This window comes from Hesperophylax consimilis, chromosome 5 (assembly GCF_061612785.1).
Source record: "Hesperophylax consimilis isolate HC1 chromosome 5, BYU_Hcon_1.0, whole genome shotgun sequence".
NCBI lineage: Eukaryota > Metazoa > Arthropoda > Insecta > Trichoptera > Limnephilidae > Hesperophylax > Hesperophylax consimilis.
In genome coordinates, this window is record NC_142840.1 from 7,826,630 (window position 1) to 7,846,969 (window position 20,340).

Genomic DNA, 20,340 nt, shown 5'->3' on the forward strand with positions numbered 1-20,340 from the left:
CGCTTAAAACGATCATTTAAAAAATATTTGTGGTCTGTTCAATGAACCATTCAATCATGAATAATATCATATTATATCAAAATAGGAAACTTGTTTGATAGGTTTTAAATCATGTGGGTTCGAGAAATAATACCGTGCGGGAATCAAATCCGCAACCTTTTGGCTAAGTCAAATACATCTGTATCTCGAGTATTATTATGCTAAGCCAATAGAGCAGAACTACGAAGTAATTTGAAGTACCTGTTCGTGTTAATAAATAAATTGCATTACCGACAACACAGATTGCAAAACTTTAATACTGCTAAAAACTACAATTAAGAAAATATCTAAAATAATAAGTATTGTAGTTTTTATTTGATAATTACAAAATGTGTGACGTTTTAGGCGCCTTTTGACTCTTGGTACAGTTCTGCCGAAAATGTCCTGATTGGAGCCGGTGTTTTTGTGTTTTCCTTTACTTAAATAGTTGTTATGTAGCTTCCTACCGGGTGATTGCGACGTCACCGCCCTTGCTGGAGGCTTGATGCCGAAGGTATATTTAGGGGCTGCTTCCTTCACCACCTTGGAGGCCGCGTGGGCCTCGTAGTCCCCGGGGGCGGGTGTGCGCGTGGTCTTGGGCGATCGGGGGCGAGCGTGGAGCGATGCGCTCGTGCCGTTCGCCTTACCTGCCCGCCAAAACTATAAGTAAAATCCCACTAAAACCTAGGGGTAACATTCCGGAGGCTAGGAGAAACATTCCAGACTATGTGTTACATTCCGGAGACCAGGGGTAACATCCAGCTTGCACTTCGCAGTGTTGTGAAATGTAGAAACCAATCGTTGATCCACTTTGATCTGTTTGAATCGTTTCCTCACCGATCTAATAACGCTTTATGGGTCGGGATTGCATTTGATGATTCCACGGGTTACAATGGTGACCTCATGTTGTCCTAACGCTGACACCTCTCTAGTGAGAGGTAAATTCTATTTTTGTTGCATGCGTCGCCTATGAGAACGACTGAGAGGCTATAGCGTAGCTATCAGCGTTACGCGTAGACACCGATTCGAATAATGCACAGGAACCACTTACTATGGATCCACTGCATTTCTTTCTATTGCACGCGTTATTTATAAGAAAGAAGGGGTTGTTTTAATGCAGCTCTCAACGGAATGTCTATATAGTTTCTGAGCTCACCATTGTGATCTGTAGAACAAATCAATTACAGCCAAGATTAGGTTTGGCAAAGTTCATGGTTATAGGTTTTTTAAAGTTATTTTGTTATTGTTTTAAATATTTGATAATTTGACCTGGACCCATTAAAGCTCGCTAACTTAATATCATTAAACATTATTAGATCTGGTAGGTTACGATTGGTTAATTCATTCAATATTTTGGGTTAAAGAAAGCTTGTGTTGGCATTGAAAAGCTCAAATATTTTAATACCATAGCAAAGATACTGACATTAGTTTTAAAAGGGTTACATAACAATGGCGTGGAAATGTAATAATGTGCGAAATTTTCGGTTTTCTAATTCGGTTGTCATAATGAATCGTCTAATAAAATATCTCATACATTAGAATCATACCTACGTAAACCATGTACAATGAACATCATTCCTACATCTGTTTTATTTCGTTTACACACCGGACATACTTCAATATAACCCCCCTAGTATCCATTATTATTTGAAAATATATAGAAAGGTGTAGCAGAATTCCATGTTCGATCTTTCTACGATACTTGTAAAACGCCATTAAAGAATTTGATCACCAATCTAGAGAACCGTTGACTGCTTCTTACAAAACCCTCAAGAACATACAGTTTCATCTTATTTTTAAGCAATTTCGCAACCAAAATCTTGGCGAATTGACGAAAATTTTCACAATGGTAACTTGTTTGTAATTTGCTTTATCGTTTTAATTTATGGCTTCCTCGAAGATTTCGCCTAAGTGATTTATTTGAGTTCTGCATCAATAAATCCGTCGGTCGGCAACGCGACTTCCAATTAGGACATGATCCACCATATGCCATGGTGACGTAGCAGGGGGGAGTTGAGACTCGGAGCAACAACTGTGGGCAGACCACAATAACCCAATAAACAGTCACAGTCGCAGCCGGTTGCCACATATGGCTCGGTTCTAATAACTACCACTGACTCCTACGTCTACGGTACACGTTACGTACGGCATCGATTGAACCAGCGTCTCGCTAAAAGCATGAATGCTGCCTGCTGCCTTTAATGCAACGATTAACGAATTTAATATTGGGTTCCTGTTCTGATGCCGATGGCTGAGTCATTTGCATTTTGCATGGACAGATTTGGGCAAGCGGGAAAGGTGAAAATCAAGGCAAATGACGTCACATATGACAATAATAACAACAGTTATATTTGGAACTCGGTAGTAATGAGATGAAGAAACGGGTATTAGATCAAGCATGTCATACTTAAGGTGGTCACATTTTGAAACCAAATTGATTTTATACAACAAAAATTTGAAAGCATGATTTAGTCAAAACTATGAGAAATATCTATTATTATATATGTAGTGGTTTTGATCTACGTTCAAATGGGCTACTTAGACATTAATGTTAAAATTGGATGTCATAATTTTATTAAATTAATGTTATAATAAACGACGAGTCAAAATCAGCAAACGTGACAAAAAGACTGGGCGTCTTGTATATGGCTGGCAGATTTTTCAATAATGACCAGCTGCTAACCCTATATAAATCAAAAGTACGCCGGACAATTGAATTTGGGAGCCACCTCCGGGCTGGAGCCCCACAATACTTGATAAACCTACTTGATTCTGTGCAAAGGAGGACGGTCCGTCTGATTGGCAATTCATCGTATTTTAATGGACAATGCTCTAAGCACGAGCGTAACACCCGTTCACAGTTGATGTTCGCTTCATGAGAACGGGCCACTTCTTCGACTAGTTTTTTTGGTGTAAGACGACTCGCATGTGGAACGAGCTACCGGCATCTGTTTTGCCTCCTTTGAATCATCCAAATTAATAAATCCCTTCCTATAGCCCCTTACTTAACCTGCCTCACAACGCTGCCCAACTGGCAACATAGTTCCCTTGCCTTTACATTGTACAAGACAGGGGCGCTCTTATGCATAAAAAAAGATCTGAATACATTTAAAGGTGGTCTACGTACGCCATTTTTAGCGTTCTTCCTTCTTCTTCAAATTTTCTGCTAATTATTTATTTTATTACTTATGTTGCCACAATTTTAAGCATAATTTTGCATTAGCTGTCTTATAATAGGACCCTGAATTAGTCAATCATTGATGCTTTTCTCATGCAATGGCTTAATTGTAATGCAATTCTAAAATTATTTACAAATAATTGCGAGGGTTTTAAACATGCTTCCATTCTCTTCCTTACATGCTTCTAAAAATAAGATCCACATTTTTGTTAGCTAAATGCAATCAATCATTACCATCTGACTATTTCTAATGATCTCCTTTAGTGTATTCAATCTTCGAATACGTAATGTTGTAACTTGTAACATGCCTGGTTAAATATATTTCATCATTCGTTTCACTCGTTCGTGCCATATCCCATATTTGTCTTGGTCATTCATTAACTGTCAATTATTTGCTGTTATGCCGTCCATTTTTCCTCTCCTTTCAACACTTTGAATGAATAAACTGCGAAGTTTTCAACAGCTAATTATTATTACATTTCCAAAGCCGAAATACATAGTATAATTTATAGCTTTGCTACGTGATACCATCACACCTTTTTTAATTGATTGATTTTAATGTGCATGTTTGTGTAATATAAAGCAAAAATATCAGAGAAAGAAATTTCAAAATATAATGTTTTGAAAATTTTACAGAATTCAGTTAAAATGTTCTATAAAAATATACTTTTAGTCAGTGCTGTCATCTAAAATTGTTTCCAACGGTTTCCAGATACAATTTGTTAAAATATTTAAATCTTTTGGAAACTTGTTACTCATGGATAAAAATGCTATTTCTAATCTATTAAGAATCTCTTAAAATTTTTGGCCGTTTCCTAATAAACTTTTAGTGAATTCAAAATATATGGGAACGCGTGTTTATGCACCTGCATTTGTCTTGATAATATATAATGACGAAATACGAAAATGTTAGAATTTTTCTGAACACGTGTTCCGACTTCGTGATCAAACATTTGCATTTTCAAAATCAAGTTTTTTAGGAAATCTATCAATTCATTCGTTATGGGCCTGCAACAAATCAGATGACACCACCGGTTTTGGAAGCCTTATACCATAGGAAGAAAATATCATCTCCTACTGACAAAAATTAACTAACAATTTGACTACCCAAAGCTAGCGAAGTAGTCCTAGTCATAGATAATAAATTATTTAATGTCCTTCTTTCTGAGAGCTCTGGTGTAACCTCTCATTCTGTTAGATGGTACGTGCGTCTTTTGTGAGAAATGAACGGTTACAACGGAGCTATCAGCGGTATGCTTTTAGTAATATTTTAGTTGTCCGAAGCAGAGATTTGTTAACTTACCTTTAGCGGTCATGCCCTCGGTGTTATAGGAGGCAGGCCCCGGTCCTTGCGCCTTGTCGCTGTTGGAATACTTTCCGCCGAACGTGAAAGCCGGTGCGCGCGCCCTCTGAGATTCGTTAGGCGTTTTGCCTGGAAAGTAGGGAACATAGAAAATTTAGCCATGTTTCAAACCATACAAAAGTTTCATTTTTAGGTAAAACAGCACAATAATCCAAACTGCTCCCAACCGTCTGAAGCCAGTGAGACTATGGCATCCATGTTGTGATGCTGAAGGTAGTATGGAGGAGAAGGAGATGTGGTAGAGGAAGTTGGTAAAGTGCCTAGCTATTCAGATCTGGTCACCAAACTCGACCAAATCCATTTCAAGCAAATTTTGATTTCTGAATGGTAATCATACACCAGGGCGAGACTGAGAGTATCTTACACTATGGTATGTGCCGCAAATGTTATTAAATATGTTTTTTTTAATTAAAATAAAATAACACAAATCAATTAAATAAAATTTATTTGCGCACGCCAGGATTTGAACCCGCGACCTCCAGCTTGCTAGTCGAGAGCCTTACCACTCGACCACGGAGGCCGTCGACAGCCTACCTAACAGATAAAAAAATTGGGAATATTTACAAGACAAAATATTGACCACACGTCTGTAGAATCAAGTATGACATTTAGAAAGCGTGGTGCAATGACATGTGGCCATTTTTAATATGGTCTATCATTATTATATTCTAATAGTGATATTTTTTCACTATTCGCACACGTCGAATCTTCTCGAAGGTTACCTAAATTTCTAGAAGGAATGAGATAATGATAAACATTTTATTAAATTCAATTTACCTACGCAATTATTATTCGCAGAGATTTTATTTATTAATAATTAGTGAAAGTAAATACATGACACCGGTCCTAAAATAGCTTTGCCTACACAACACCTCTCCCACACTGAAACAATAATTACAATAACGACGATATATCCATTTTATTTCTCGTGTGAAGTTGTTGTGTTTGTTTCCCCATTGAATGTATGTACATACCGCTGAGTTACTGTGTATTGAATGATGATGACTGTGTTCTCACTTCATAAATAAAATTTTGTGGATAACGACACATTGTTTTTTTCTTCCAGGTTATCTGTGGACAACGAGACATTATTTTTTTCTTTCATTTTATCTGTGGACAACGACACATTAATTTTTTTCTTTAAGGTCGTCAAAGGAGGAACTAACCAAAGAAAATATTCTTCACAAAATCTACACTATCGACTGTAAATTTAAGTGTGTCGATCTATACATTGGCATCTACAGACATTGTGCATTACTAACATTTTCTCACTCAACTCACCCACTAACAAAGTGATTTTTTTTGCGCTGTATTCACTACTAACATTACTAACATTTTCTCACTCAACTCACTCACTAACAAAGTGAATATTTTTTGCACTGTATTCACTACTAACATTACTAACAATTTCTCACTCAACTCACTCACTAAAAAAGTGATTTTTTTTGCACTGTATTCACTAATAACATTTTCTCACTCACTAACAAGGTGAATATTTTTTTGCACTGTATTCACTACTAACATTATTGACATTTTCTCACTCACCTCACTCACTAACGAAGTGAATATTTTTTTGCACTGTATTCAGAATATTTTTGTAGCAGCAACTAGCGACGCACCAACTACACATTATATTTTTGTATTTTTTATCCGACTTTTCACGAGAAGCACTCGTTTAAATCAACCCTTTTCAATTTCATCTCTCTGTAAATTTATTTGTACGTTCCGTTTCCAGTTCAAGATGATTACTGAGTTGAGTAAAGATTTTTTCAAACTTGAAATTGTCACGTTTATTAGGACTTTCTTATCTACAATTTTTCAATATTATGGTACCTGCCTTCACGAATGCAGTTTGAAAAAAGAAGTGCCGTTGAGAAAATGACCTCTATTTGGACAAATTACATAATTTCTAATTTAAATTTTATTTTAATAAAGACATGATTTATAATTTTAGTTAGGTAGATATATAAGTACCCACTTACAAATCTTATGATTTTGGAGTAAATTTTGGTTTTGATTTATTAAATAGGTACCTACCTAAGAGAAAATTAGAAAAATCCTAATATAGACGCGAGGTTTACTGTTCACAAAACTACTAGTTTATCTGAATAATTATTTCGCATATGGGATAAATATATTAGTTAGATAATTAGCTCATGATGCCATCTGTAAAAAGATTTCTGCATTATTTTTGTGATAAAATATGTGAAAATAGAAAATGTTATTAATAATTTCTACATATTTATTGCAACTGAAAATATCATGGCAAAAATATTTACGCTCATAAATAGTCAATTGTAAAAAAAACTATTGGCACATGCAATATTAATGTCGATAATATACATTCTGCCTGTGAATTTTACATCAGAATTATTCAGGGAAATGCGCGATAAAACATTCAAACCCATTATTCTGAGTCTGAAAGGAAGTTACCATGGAAACTGAACAATCAATGACGCCATGGAATTTCTGAGCGAAACTACACAATTATTTATAGAGACTGCGTAAAGTGGAACAACGGTCCATATATGTGTGCGTGTTTTAATTTTATCCGAATGGAAATGTTGCCTAATAAATATAATGGAGAATAGAATAATTGAGTGATTATACTTATAATACCTACTTATTAATTTAAGGCACAGAAACGCATTGAAAATACTAATTCCGGTGGTGCGTCTGTAACACCAGTTGAACGAACTCCATGAATAGGCTTTCTATGATTTTTAAAATAAGAACTGATTTTGGGAACCATTCAGACAAGCGATAATGTTATTATTTATTAAAAATCTATATTGGAAATTTGTATTTTTTGTTTCATTTTATGACAGATATCGCAATTTTTAATGTTTACTAACGGTATTCATTCGCAATGTAAATTTCTGATCGACTCTAAAATTAACAATGTTTGTTTTTGAAAGGCAAATATTTTTTTTATAAATACCTACTTTTCACATCACAAAATCTACAATCATAATATCCCCTGATTTTTCACGTGTCTGCTTTAGTTGTTTTTGCTAGAAATCTGAAGAATGAATCAAATTAAAATTAAAAATAATGTTTTCGAATTGAACCGAGAGTCTAAATTTAAACGGAATTGTTAAACGTATACCCAATATCTGCAGGGTAAAAGGGGACTGCGGGTGGATGTTTCAAACTAGTTAAAAAACATTTTCGTAACTTTTGATACTATCGGTATGCACAATACATTCAAACGTAACATCTTTAAAATTATTTGCCTGTACCGACCGTAATATTTGTAGTATTTATCTTAATTATTATTACCTATGAGTGAGGGCAGTGCCACGGCCGCTGGGCCCGGGCTGCTGCTTTCCGCCGCTATAGGACCGCGCCTCTTCGTCGGAGTCCAAGGATTCTGCTTTATTCCCACCATCTTGTCTGCTTAACCTATGGTGATCTCTGAAGGGGCGCACAGATGCTGGTCAATGAGGATCTTGGTAATAGCCTTTCACGATCTCGGGTGAAGAAGATTCTGGAATGGAAAGAAAATCATTGTTAATTTATAGAGAATTAAATAATTTACATTAAAATGGAAATAAATGGCATCTGAAAGAGAGGACTCGCTGAACCAATATTAAGAATTGAAACATTTCTTCAATTAGTTAAATGTAATATCGTCTCAAAAATAATATCATCTCACACAATATTCTGCAAAAACTGGAGTGCTATTTTTCCGGAGAGATTGTAATCTTCAACTTCTATCTTCTACATTTGAAAAAGGTTACATAAAAATTACTAGAATGGTTCTAGCTATAGAACGGTTTTAGCTCTAGAACCGTTCTGGATTCCAAAGCTATGGATTCTAGTAGAACTCAAAGCTTTGGAATCCATAATTTGGTATGAAATCGAAACTTCTGCATAAAAAAGCGAACTCACGTTACTGCGCAATACTACGCATTACGTACATTTTTTAAATTTATAAATAGCCCTTTTATAGTACTATAGGATTCATGTCTTATAATGATTTATAAATGTGGAAATTCTAACTATACAATTGTAAATGTTCTCCAAAATGCCCTGGAAAGAATCTCAGACTTGTGATATCCCGAAAGAAACCATTCATCTGTTCTGAATGCAATTACTAATGTTATCTAAATTGACCCTGGTAATAAATTATATCTTTGCGATTCTTTCAGGGATAAAGAAACCATCCTGTCACTTCGAATGCAATCAACAATGTTCTCAAAATTTGTTTTGACAGCATTGCCATTCCATTGTAAGAATATTATGTACTAAATACACAATTTGGCTGTCCTGAAACGGGAATCCTTCCCAGTTGGACAGACAAAGGTTCATTTTGTTTTGTATTGTTTGTAATTTATATATTGATAATCATCATTTGAAATAGATTCACTGTCATTTTTTGTGAAAATAGAAGGACATATACCGCACAGAGTTTTGGCGGCCGGGCGAAAAGAGTCGACGAATCGAAAGGCGGAATAAAACGTCTCTTCATTCTGTGCAATAGCGTCGTCCCGTTTCTTGATTGACGTCTACAATATTAATATTTTGACAGTAGTGTGAAAAAAATTCTGTTTTATTTGTTTATTTAACAATAACCCACCGACAAGTGTTTGTATGGTTTGAAATTTAAACTATTATGTTTCACATTGTTTGCAATTCCATAGATGATCGCTTAAGCTAAATATTTAACTTGAAATACTTAGGAATAATATTTGAGTGTCTAAAAAAACACTCACAAGTCACAAGATAATGTGATTATCTTAATAGACGTGCATAATATTGACTGCAGTACAATATGACATCATTCTCTCGCAATAATTACGTGTTATATCGCTAACCTCGTATTGTTTTATCAACAAGACACCAACTTTCTAATAAATCAACAATGCTATTTTTAAAAGCTTTATCAAATAACATAAACATTTAATTTCTGAAATGATGCCTTAAAAACGCATGCCAGGCAAAAAAACAAGACCTCAAAGACCACAAGACCAAAGTTGTGATGTACTCTATGAAAAACTATGTTTTATGGACCCGCAATGCTTCGCTATTGCTTATGTATTTCACGGTGACCGGATAAATCATCACAATGATAATTCGGTTCCATGATAACTCAACACAGTGACAATTCAACACACTTTTAAAAAGTGATATAAAGTCATTAGAAAAGATGAAAAAAAATTAACCTAACCTAACCTAACCTACTTAACCCAGTTAATAAAGTTTTTGTTTCATCACTTTCCATGACTTTATATAACTTTTTAAAGTTGTGATGAATTATCATTGTGATGATTTATTCAGTCATCTGATAATTCATCACATCTATAAAAAGTTATATAAAGTCATGGAAAGTGATGAAACAAAAACTTTATTAACTGGGTTAAGTAAGTTAGGTTAGGTTAGGTTAAAAATAATTTTTATCATGTCTAATGACTATATCACTTTTTAAAAGTGTGTTGAATTGTCACTGTGTTGAGTTATCATGGAACCGTATTTCAATGGCGTCTCAAACTTCTTCCTCCATTCATTACTGTTTACCACAATGTTAGACTCAATAAGACCCGTATCTCATTTCAGTGCAGATATAATTACGTTAAGTCCTCGGGAGTCCCCGATTTCATCTACAATTCAAACCCCCTCTAAACACTAATAAGAACAAAATTTTCAGCGATATCGGTCTACTTCTTTACGAGTTTGATAAAGATAAAGATTAAAACCTGTACTTATTATCTTATGTAGAAACAGAGGCTAAAATGCAAAGTAACTAATTCTTCTTTTGGCCATAAATAAATATGTCAAGCTGTACAATATCTCCTCCAAAAGTATACTAAACTGTATTATTTAAAATAACACTAAGGATTAAATAAAAATTTGCCTTGCATTTTATTGCATCAGAATTGATTGCTTCATTTCCCTCGGGTTTAAAAATAAGAATAATTTAAACAAAAAATTGTCCAAAGAAGCGAAGTTAGCAGTCCACAATAGAGTGCTGGTACCTACCCTGATGTATGGAAGTGAGGCATGCAGCTGGCAAAGAAAGGACGAAAGTAGATTGAATGCTGTTGAAATGAGATCCATGAGGCGTATGTGTGGTAAAACCATGTATGATCGTGTGAGGAATGTGGAGATCCGCAAATAGTGCAAGGCTGATGTAAGCGTATGAGTAAGATCAAGAAAGGGACGCTTAGATGGTTTGGGCATTTAGAGCGAATGAGCGAAGAAAGGAGTGTAAGGAGAATATACGATGCAAATGTGAATGGTAGCAGAAGTCGGGGACGCCCGAGGAAGACATGGCACGACCAAGTGAATCAGATACTTGAGTCGGGCCATGTCAAGAGTCAGAACAATAGAAGAGTATGTATGAGACGATGTATGAATGTGAATGAGGCAAGGAGTGTGTGCCAAGACCGAGTTGTTTGGAGGTCCGTCCTCTCTGCCTACACCTGCGGGTAAACGGCGTGATGGTTAGTTAGTTAGTTAGTTATCATTCTAAATAATCTCTAAATAGTATAAAACACAACGCTACCGCGTCTGTCTGTTTGTGCTCTTAATTCTTCCAAACTACGAAACGGATTTTGACACAGTTTTCACTAGCATTTAGAGAATTTCTTTCGGAAGGTTTATATATGTATTACATGCAAATTATATTTATAAGGAACAGAGAAAAGTCAAGCCGGGTACACGTCAGCTAGTCAAGTATAATATCTTAAGGTTAAATATTCATCAAAATATCTTCACTGATAGTAATCTCACGTAATTAGATGCACTTATCAATTTATAATGTTTTCGAAATCATCTTCAAGGTGTGCAATTTATTTTTAAACTTTTTATGTATTCAATTTCACACCTTAAATGTTAACAACAACCACTTTTGTAAGAATGAACATGAACAATCCTTCTTTAAAACACATAGAAGACTGACTGGTTTGGCGAGATTAGGTCCAAACATTTATAGCGGTATAAACAAGTGTGTTTTGCGCCAGTGTTATCGTAAAAGTTGCGAAAAGTCTTGCTACTATTATTATTTATTTATCGAGATAACATAATAAAAACTGTTAGCCACATTAACTTTAATACTTTGATAAATTGACAACACTTTAAACACTAGACGAAATATGTCATTAAAAATGATAACGAGTAGGACTTTTTATTTGTTATTTACCGCATCATTAATGTTTCTCTTTTGTTTTTTTAAGTTATTATAATGATACTTCCTTTGTCAACATTAACCGCACAACTTTCCAATTATCCATATTTGCAAGATTGTTAGAAATTCAATGTTAAAAAAAAACACAGCCTGTAAAAAACAAGGTCTGTTTACTATAATATACCTATTTTTAAATGTCTTTTGAACTTATTTTTTTTTATTGGTCTGACTGAAGATTGAACCTTCCTACCCAGGAACTGGAGTTGATAAACTATGCAAATGGGGATCGGTTAGGAGGGATATTTATTTCCTTCGAAATAATTGAACTACTGCAATGTCATCCGATTTCAGATAAATGCGCTTCTGTCCGCGTGTGTGTACGTTATTGTCACCAAAAGTTGATAGAATACATTGTCTTCAACAACGAGTCTATCTGCTGAATTTCAGCTTGATCGGATGTCGGGAAGTGGGTTAATTTCCGCTTCCAAGATTTACATTCATTCATTTCCGAAAACAATAGTGAAATTAAAATAGATTAATGTATTTAAAAGCAGCCATTCCCACATGATTTTTATCACAATCAATATTTAAGAATCATGATGTGTTGTTGTTATAGTTAATAATAAAATGAATTCCTGCAGCCCACGGTTTAGGCACAAACTGATAAAACATAATTATAATATTTCCAAACGTAAAGCAAAATTTATTGTAAAATTCTGTGCTTATCGAGAATATTGTGGATATTTTTGAATAACAAATCAAACCTCTTTTCTGTCGTAGTCGTCGTTATCGACATTATAAGGAAAGACTTTTCTTATCAAAACGTTAGTCGCTAGTCGTACCTTACTCATGTCATTGTAATAAATCATTTCAGTTGTAAATGTTTGTATAAATCAATCTGAAAACAAAGTAATTAAGTATTGATTTGCGCATAAATTCCACTGGTACACACAATTATTATTATGTTTAGATTAAAAACTCCAACACAAATGACAACTGATCTATACATTACTGGCTTTTCTACCCAGCTTCGTTCAAGTATTTCACAACTCCGTAGCCTATGATGGAAGTGATATTACATACGTTATATAAAATAGTTACGCTGACATTGAAATTCCCTGTAAAAGCTGAGAAAATTCTATTTAATTACCTATTAATTTAATTTAAAAAAAAAACAGTGATTTTCTTGGAAACGTGCGTTAGATAAAATAATATTCATTAAATGATTTTAATGAAATTTATTTTGTTCTTAACTAATTTATAATTTTACTGCTCGTATAGATGAGTTTTCCAATCTATAAGATAGAGTTGATATACAATTGAATCGATGAGACGATATGACGATATATTCCGTCTAGATCAACCCGACAATCTGATTTATTTTATTTACCCTCGTGTAGAACAAATATTCGAAAAAATTCCCCGATTCCTCGTATATGTGCAAAATATAATACAAAATTTTACAGCATTGAAATTTTTGGTAATAACCTAAAGAATTATGAAATAAAGTAATGCGTACGATGGATTATTAATAAGAGAGTATGGAATATATCGGGAGTATATCCTATCCTCTATCTATTTTCCTCTTCCTCTCCCCTTCTTTAACACAAAATTAATTTTAAGATATTAAAACTTCATTTCCAATTAACTTAAGCATAAGACACTTCTGCGGCTTGACTTCAGTTAACTTGTATATTTATATTTATCATTGTATATTATGTAAAAGCTGTTTGTTTCTTACAAATAAATAAATAAATAAATGATCATCCAATTATTTAAAAAAAACTGCGTTTTGTGTATGCCAATCATCACATCGCAAAAGCCAAACTATTATAAGCTTCTAGCTTTAAGACCTAAACTTTAAAGGGAAAGTCCTAAAAATGAAAGCCTTGAAAAGCGTCCGTTTTTCCGAGACGTGACCAGACTGGTACGGGGGTAGACAGAGCCTTCTAGACTAGCACGTAGCTACTCCACCCCAACTGCAGGCTGTTCCACATTTGAATCGATAACCACAGAAGGCTCTGTCCTATATCTACATAGACCGATGTCTGTGCTATTCTGTACCTGGACATTTCGTAACGTTGCACCGTCTGCTTGTAATATTATCGTATCAAGGAATCTAAGGATACTATTACATAAACTTGTCGTGTCATCGTCTAATCAAGCGTGCCCTACATATTTAGAAGGTATATTGATTTATTGTTTATTGCACGAATTAAGATTTTAGCATGTGGGGTACTTAATAAATATGCAACCTTAATAAAACATGCACATTAATCATTCAAAGCCAAAGAAGTGTAAGTATTGACCGCTTCTTATCAAGAGAACAAATCTACCTATATGTGAATTAGGTACCTTTTCTGCAAAGTAATAGTTTTTGCCCTTTTTTGTCATTTTTGTTTTGTCGACATAATAAACAGAAATTAATAGAAGAAATTGCATTTTTTCATTTTTAAAATTGTTGTTTAAGAGGAAGCTACAAGCCATAAATATGTATATTCTTGGTATACCTTTTATTGTAGGTAATAGGCATTAAAATCGCTTGACAAATATAGTCTAGAAACGTTCGATTTCAAGCACAAAACTGGTTTTTATTTATTTTGTAAATAATTTTATAAGAAAGCAAAATATTTAATCAAGTGAAACTGTCACAGATAATCTTAGCTATAATACTGTATTTTTTAAGTTGTTTCCTTTATGCGTTCATACATTTTTATTGAAAAAAAATTTTTTTAGTAGTTTACATTTATTTATTTTTTTTGAGTAAAATATATTTTTATTTGTATTCTACTCGAGCGAAACGATAGGAAAACCTTCAATTTATCTAAAGCATATTTTTTTGGTATTCATAATGTACAACAACTCGTTATAAAGATTAATCAAAATAGTGATTTGGCATTAAGCTTCGCCTTCTTTGCAGGCATCAGAATAAAATCTGCACTAACTACGCCAACGACTGCAAAGTTTAACTTGCTTGTAGCTAGTACCGTAGCGAATCGATACAGTTTTCAACCGTCCAACGCTTGTTCTGGCTGCTATTTTAAAGTGAAGTTAACCTATACTTAAATATAAACATCTAACTAGATACCTACCTATCTTCCAAAATATTGATTAAGTACTGTTTCTTTAAAATACACTTTTCAATTTGAACTGAAAAAATTATGTTGGAAAATTTTAAAGACATTACAGAGCTTTAGGGTCGTATATGACCGGGCGTCCATATTTTATAAAAGTATTTTAATCTTTTTTTCTATCATGCAAAAATACTTAATTTTTTGACGTTGGAAAGCGAAATAGTAATTCTTTCCAGTTTGCCTCACTCTACTGCAATCCATTCATAAAATCTTAAATATAGCCAAAATGAATAATTCATATTTCTCGTCGCTATCGTAACAATCGGTTTAACCTGAAAAAATATTTTTATTATATGAACGAGATAAAAGTGAAGATACAGTTTTCTTAGAAATTCTCTCAATTTTTTTATGGTTGGAGTAAAAATGTGGTTAGCGTTTTTGACAACATTTTTCACGTTTGATCTTAAAATGTTACTATTTAGAAATAGTAATGTTTAGGTAAGTTTTTTTTTTTTCACATCTTCGGATCTACCGGATCTGCCCTGATGATGGACACTGCAACGCTGTCCGAAACGTCGGCTAAAGAAGGAGTTAGCGCAACACGGCATAACACCCCAAAAACAAACAACAAAAATAGTAATGTTTATTTTAAATGCATACACCGGAAAGATAATTTTATCTAGTTTTTTAAACAGTATTTTTCATACGAAAATTAAAAAAAAAGATTTATATACCGAAATTGAAATACACAGAAAACATTGCCAACTATACCAAAGCATTGAAAGTAGTGGAGGTTTCAAACCTATATTTCTTTTTGATTAAAAATATTTTTTTTGTTAATAATTCAAATAAATGCATTTACATTCAAATTATTAGACGAGCCGAATTGGGAAAAGGGAACAACTAACTTGCGCAGCCCGCGGACCGCCCCACTTTCGGTAATTTTTCAATAAATGAATCTACCAGTTTACAGGCAACTCAGATTGTAGTGTCACCATTAAGTCCTCGAAAATAAAATCTCCTGACGAATTACTAGAACTTTTTACAGTGGCGCCCAAAATATCACAAATCGGGTAAACAAAATTTCGGGTTTGTTTCCAAATTTTAATATTTCTTTACACTATTTAGTTAGAAACTTTTACAAATATGTTATAATTTAGCAAACTCACTCAATTTTAGCGTCGCTACGTCAGACGGTTCGTTTAAGAACGAACTTTCAGATTATGATGCGTTGAAAAGACCTACAATAGACAGCGCTGCTAACTTTTGCCTTACGTTAATATACGACTGATGTCATAATTTATTCAAAGCAATCTCGAACCCTCCTGATGCTAAAAATAAGATCACGTGGTTTACTTCCAGCTCATCGAAATGTTACCCAGATTTTATGTTAGATGTTTATGAATTTATGGAACAAATAAATCTTTTAAAGTTCCATAGCTCGTGCTGGAAATTATGTTGCAAGCTTAAAATAGGTGCGTTGACCTGTTGTCAATGGCGTTGACCTGTAAATTATAGACAGAAAATTCTAGACGCCATAACTTTCTGTAAAACTTTTTTGGAACAAGCAAAATGAATGTATGCTTTACAGTTTAGATGACCACTAAGGTATTTGCAGCGATTAGATCAAAAATGACGTAATCCCAACAACATGAGGCTAGCATTAACAGGTTTATTCAGTAAAAAGTTTAGATAATTCATAAACATTCGAGTTGAATTTGTCACCACTTGTGTTTGATAAACATATCATTAAAATCCCTTAAAATGCCAACAGAAAAAATAGGTATTGCTAAGTTATTAAAAAAATTTTAGTACATTTCGATAATATTTTCATGTACTGGAAATAAACCAAAATTTTATCGGGAAACCTATTAATTCAATCGTTTAAGGCCTGATATCCCGTTTTTCGCCAGATCACCAATCATTTAAAGCGATTCTTAATAAATGAGCACTACTCATTTTTCATAATAACCAGTGTTTATACTTAACCAAGTCCGAATAATAGGTTTTATTTTATTAAAGTCCGTGATATGGGTTTTATTCTAGATATGGTTTGTATAAACGCTAATCAATTAACGGTTTCATCAGACTAAGGAATCTATCTAAATAGGAACATTTAAAAAAGTCGTCATTGCACATTCTGCTATTGCATTTGCAGTTGCAGTAGGTCCCTACCATCGATGAATGGAAAACCAGGTAAATTAATATTCTTGCACAAGTTGCATTAAAGCACTGCATTTGCATTTAATTGAACACTTTATCAACACTTTTGTGACAAATCAAGTTGTGTGAAAACTGAAAATTATGATTTATATGACTTTTATAAAGAACATGACACTGTTTAATTTTAATTGATTTAATTGTTTAGGAATCATAAATAGAATAAATATACATTATATCTGTAAGAACGTGGTAATATATCATTAGAATATAATATTATATTACTCTAGCGCAGACCACTGAAAATCACTGGATATTATAATAATTGTAAGAAATCTGAATATGAGGTTATTTCACCATCCTCTTATCCTATCATATCGATAGCTTATCCTTAGGATAACGTTTTATTTATGCGTACGAATACCAAATAATAAACTGTGACTTCAAAAATAAATAAATAGTAAAACTAAAATATACAAACTAAAAACAAACTCTTTTATTTTTTAATGTCAAGATACACATTTCAAATGTAGGATTAAAATACTTTTCAGGTAAAAAATATTTTATTGTAAGTGTTTTCGCTTGTCTGAATTCTTGATATCAGTTTGAATTTTGGAAATGACAATGAAAATAATTTTCTTTTGAAAAATTATATTATTGATAGGTACTTTATCGTTTGTCTGAATTCTTTAAATAATCTGTTCAAATTTTTAAAATGACACTTAAATTTCAAAACAAATCCGATTCATTGAACCAGCGTTACAATCACAGACACATAACCAAAATTAGTATTTTTGTGATGAAATTAAGTCCGACTATGTCAAGAGTCGAGAAAGAGAGAGAGAATAAGACGATTTGTATAAGTGTTGTGTGGCGGCCTGTCCTCTCTGCTTACGCTTACGGAGAAGCGGCGTAATGCTTAGTTAGTTATAGATTTTGGCATCGCTGATTTTTATTTCGAACTAGCTGCCGTGTACCGGCCTTGCTCGAAGTTATGAATGCTGAGGAGTTTTGAGGTGGTGAATTCTAGTGTACCTGAAAACTATGTCCTTTTTTAAGGTGGAGATAATGTTATTAGAAAAAAATTTAAAATTTACATATTATAAGTTATTGTATATATTATACATCATGTCTCCCTCGGGTGTGCCCGACTTCCACCATTCACTTCTGTATACCACATTGGTACTACTAAAAAAAACTACAAATTATCGACTTTCATTCAACTCTGTATCTCACTCCAGTGCGTAGATAATGAGAAGTCTTCTCCGGGCATCCCAGACTTCTTCTATCATTCAAACCACTATATAAACACTCCTGGGAATAATAGAAACAAATTTTGAAATTTTCAGTGAAATCGGTACGGTAGTTTTTTCAGTGTATAGGGAACAAACAAACAAACAACATTTTTATATATATGGATTTGAAATGGTTTTATGAAACTTATTTCATAACCTTTCAATATCGTTTTATCTCGTCTCATTATTCAACGTCCAACCACAAGTAACATGATATAAATATTATTCACCATCACGTGAGAACCACGCTTTATACGACAAACTAGATAAACAAATTAAAATAATAAATGCAGCATGGACCACTTATTTTTGCAAGCTGCCAAAAGGAGAACAAAAAACGAACTTTAAAAAATACGTTAGATTTTTATTTATCTTTAAAACTTGCTATAGCGACACCACCGACTGTAAAGTTAAGTGTGTCAAGGTTTTTTCGTATCCAGTTACCGTTTTAGCAAAACGATTAATTTGATTCAAAAATCAAAAATTGTGTAGATACATAAGGCTTACGTTTAGTGACCTTCAAAATGAATGAATAATTGAAGATGCAATCAGGTAAAACTATGCAACGATAACTTTAACCTATATTATTTGACTTGACACAAAACTTACAGATATAAAATAATGCCAATTTATTAAAATTATGGTCAAATTATTCGTTTTTCTGTTAAATACGAGACTGCAGGCCTTTAACGAATTTTGAATTGAAAAATTTCCTAACAAATTATCAGCAAAACATGAATGTGAGTGAGAATGTCGGAACACGCGTTCATAAAAAAATTGAATACTGTCGCATTTCGTCATTATATTTATCAGGAAAAGCACAGCTGCATGAACACGTGTTCCGATATTATGAATGGACTAATATTTTACTAGAAAATGGCTTGCCATCACGTTTTTAACAGGATTTTAATAAATCAGCAATACTCATTTTTCTCCGTGAAAAGCACCCGTTATGTTATTTGACACAGTCAGTAGATATTCACAATAATACATTAACTGTTCTGAACTCATTGTTACTATGTAGATATAAACAGGTCAGATATCGTCATTGTTTATAAATAACATTTTTGAATAATCATCCGGCTACCTATGAATGTAAATTATAATAAACGAGCCACGGGCGTATACACTAGGTCATCTGAGATAATTCCGACTTCTGATTCAAATTATATGATCAAAATACCACATTAAATTCTTGAAATTACTCCGAAGGCGTTTTGCTTGACTTTCTTGCTGATTCTTATCGTCTAGTTTATCTTCTTGTGTATCTTAAGTGAACGTCTCTGACATAGTTTTATTGAAGTAATCAGATAAGAAAAGGTCTGAACTATTGAACTTGATCTACAAATTAAATAAATATCAATGAATTTGAACACAAATATTAATAATGAAAATAAATCATTCCATGTTCCACTACTAATCAATCAAAATAATCGACATGTTTCTAAACCAATGGTTTCTTCGTCAGGATAAACATATAATAATTATTGATTATTACTATTGATTTTATTCATACACCATTTTTTTCGAAACCTATTCACTCCAAATTTATAGTATACAAATACAAATAGATTGTAATGTTTTAAAATACTGTCATTAATTATTATCATCTACTTTTTGTTTCGTTTTACTATCATTTCGTCTTGACTGCATCATTAAGGCGAAGCTTAATGATAAATCACTTTTTTGATTAATCTTTATAACGGATTGGTATACATTATTAATACCATAAAATATGCTATAGATAAATTGAAAGTTTTCCTATCGTTTCGATTGAGTATGAAAAAAATACTCTATAAAAAATATAAATGTAAACTAATTTAAAAAAAAAAAAATCAATAGAAATTTATGAACGCGTAAAGGAAACAACTTAAAAAAAATAAAGTATTTTAGCTAAGATTATCTGTGACAGTTTCACTTGATTAACTTTTTTGCTTTCTTATAAAATTATTTACAAAATAAATAAAAACCTGTTTTGTGCTTGAAATCGAACGTTTCTAGACTCCGTTTGTCAAGCGCTTTTAATGCCTATTGCCTACAATATAAGGTATATCAAGAATATACACATTTTTGGCTTGTAGCTTCCTCTTAAGTTCACTTCATGTAGTATCCTTTTCTTTTCA

General features: G+C 33.0%; 1 protein-coding gene across 3 annotated transcripts in view; it reads right to left on the bottom strand.

The window, feature by feature from the left end:
- The window catches only part of LOC149423476 (uncharacterized), a 54,093-nt gene that overhangs the window by 13,114 nt on the left and 20,639 nt on the right, over positions 1–20,340 (bottom strand). For 2 of the 3 annotated variants that reach the window (XM_089631572.1, XM_089631570.1), the window contains exons 2-4: positions 7,842–8,049; positions 4,500–4,628; positions 486–665 (exon numbers count right to left, since the gene is read on the bottom strand). In XM_089631572.1, the coding sequence (XP_089487698.1) occupies positions 486–665; positions 4,500–4,628; positions 7,842–7,950 (418 nt within the window). In that variant the 5' untranslated portion in view covers positions 7,951–8,049. The remainder of the gene's footprint in view (positions 1–485; positions 666–4,499; positions 4,629–7,841; positions 8,050–20,340) is intronic. The other variant, XM_089631571.1, reaches the window with a different exon arrangement.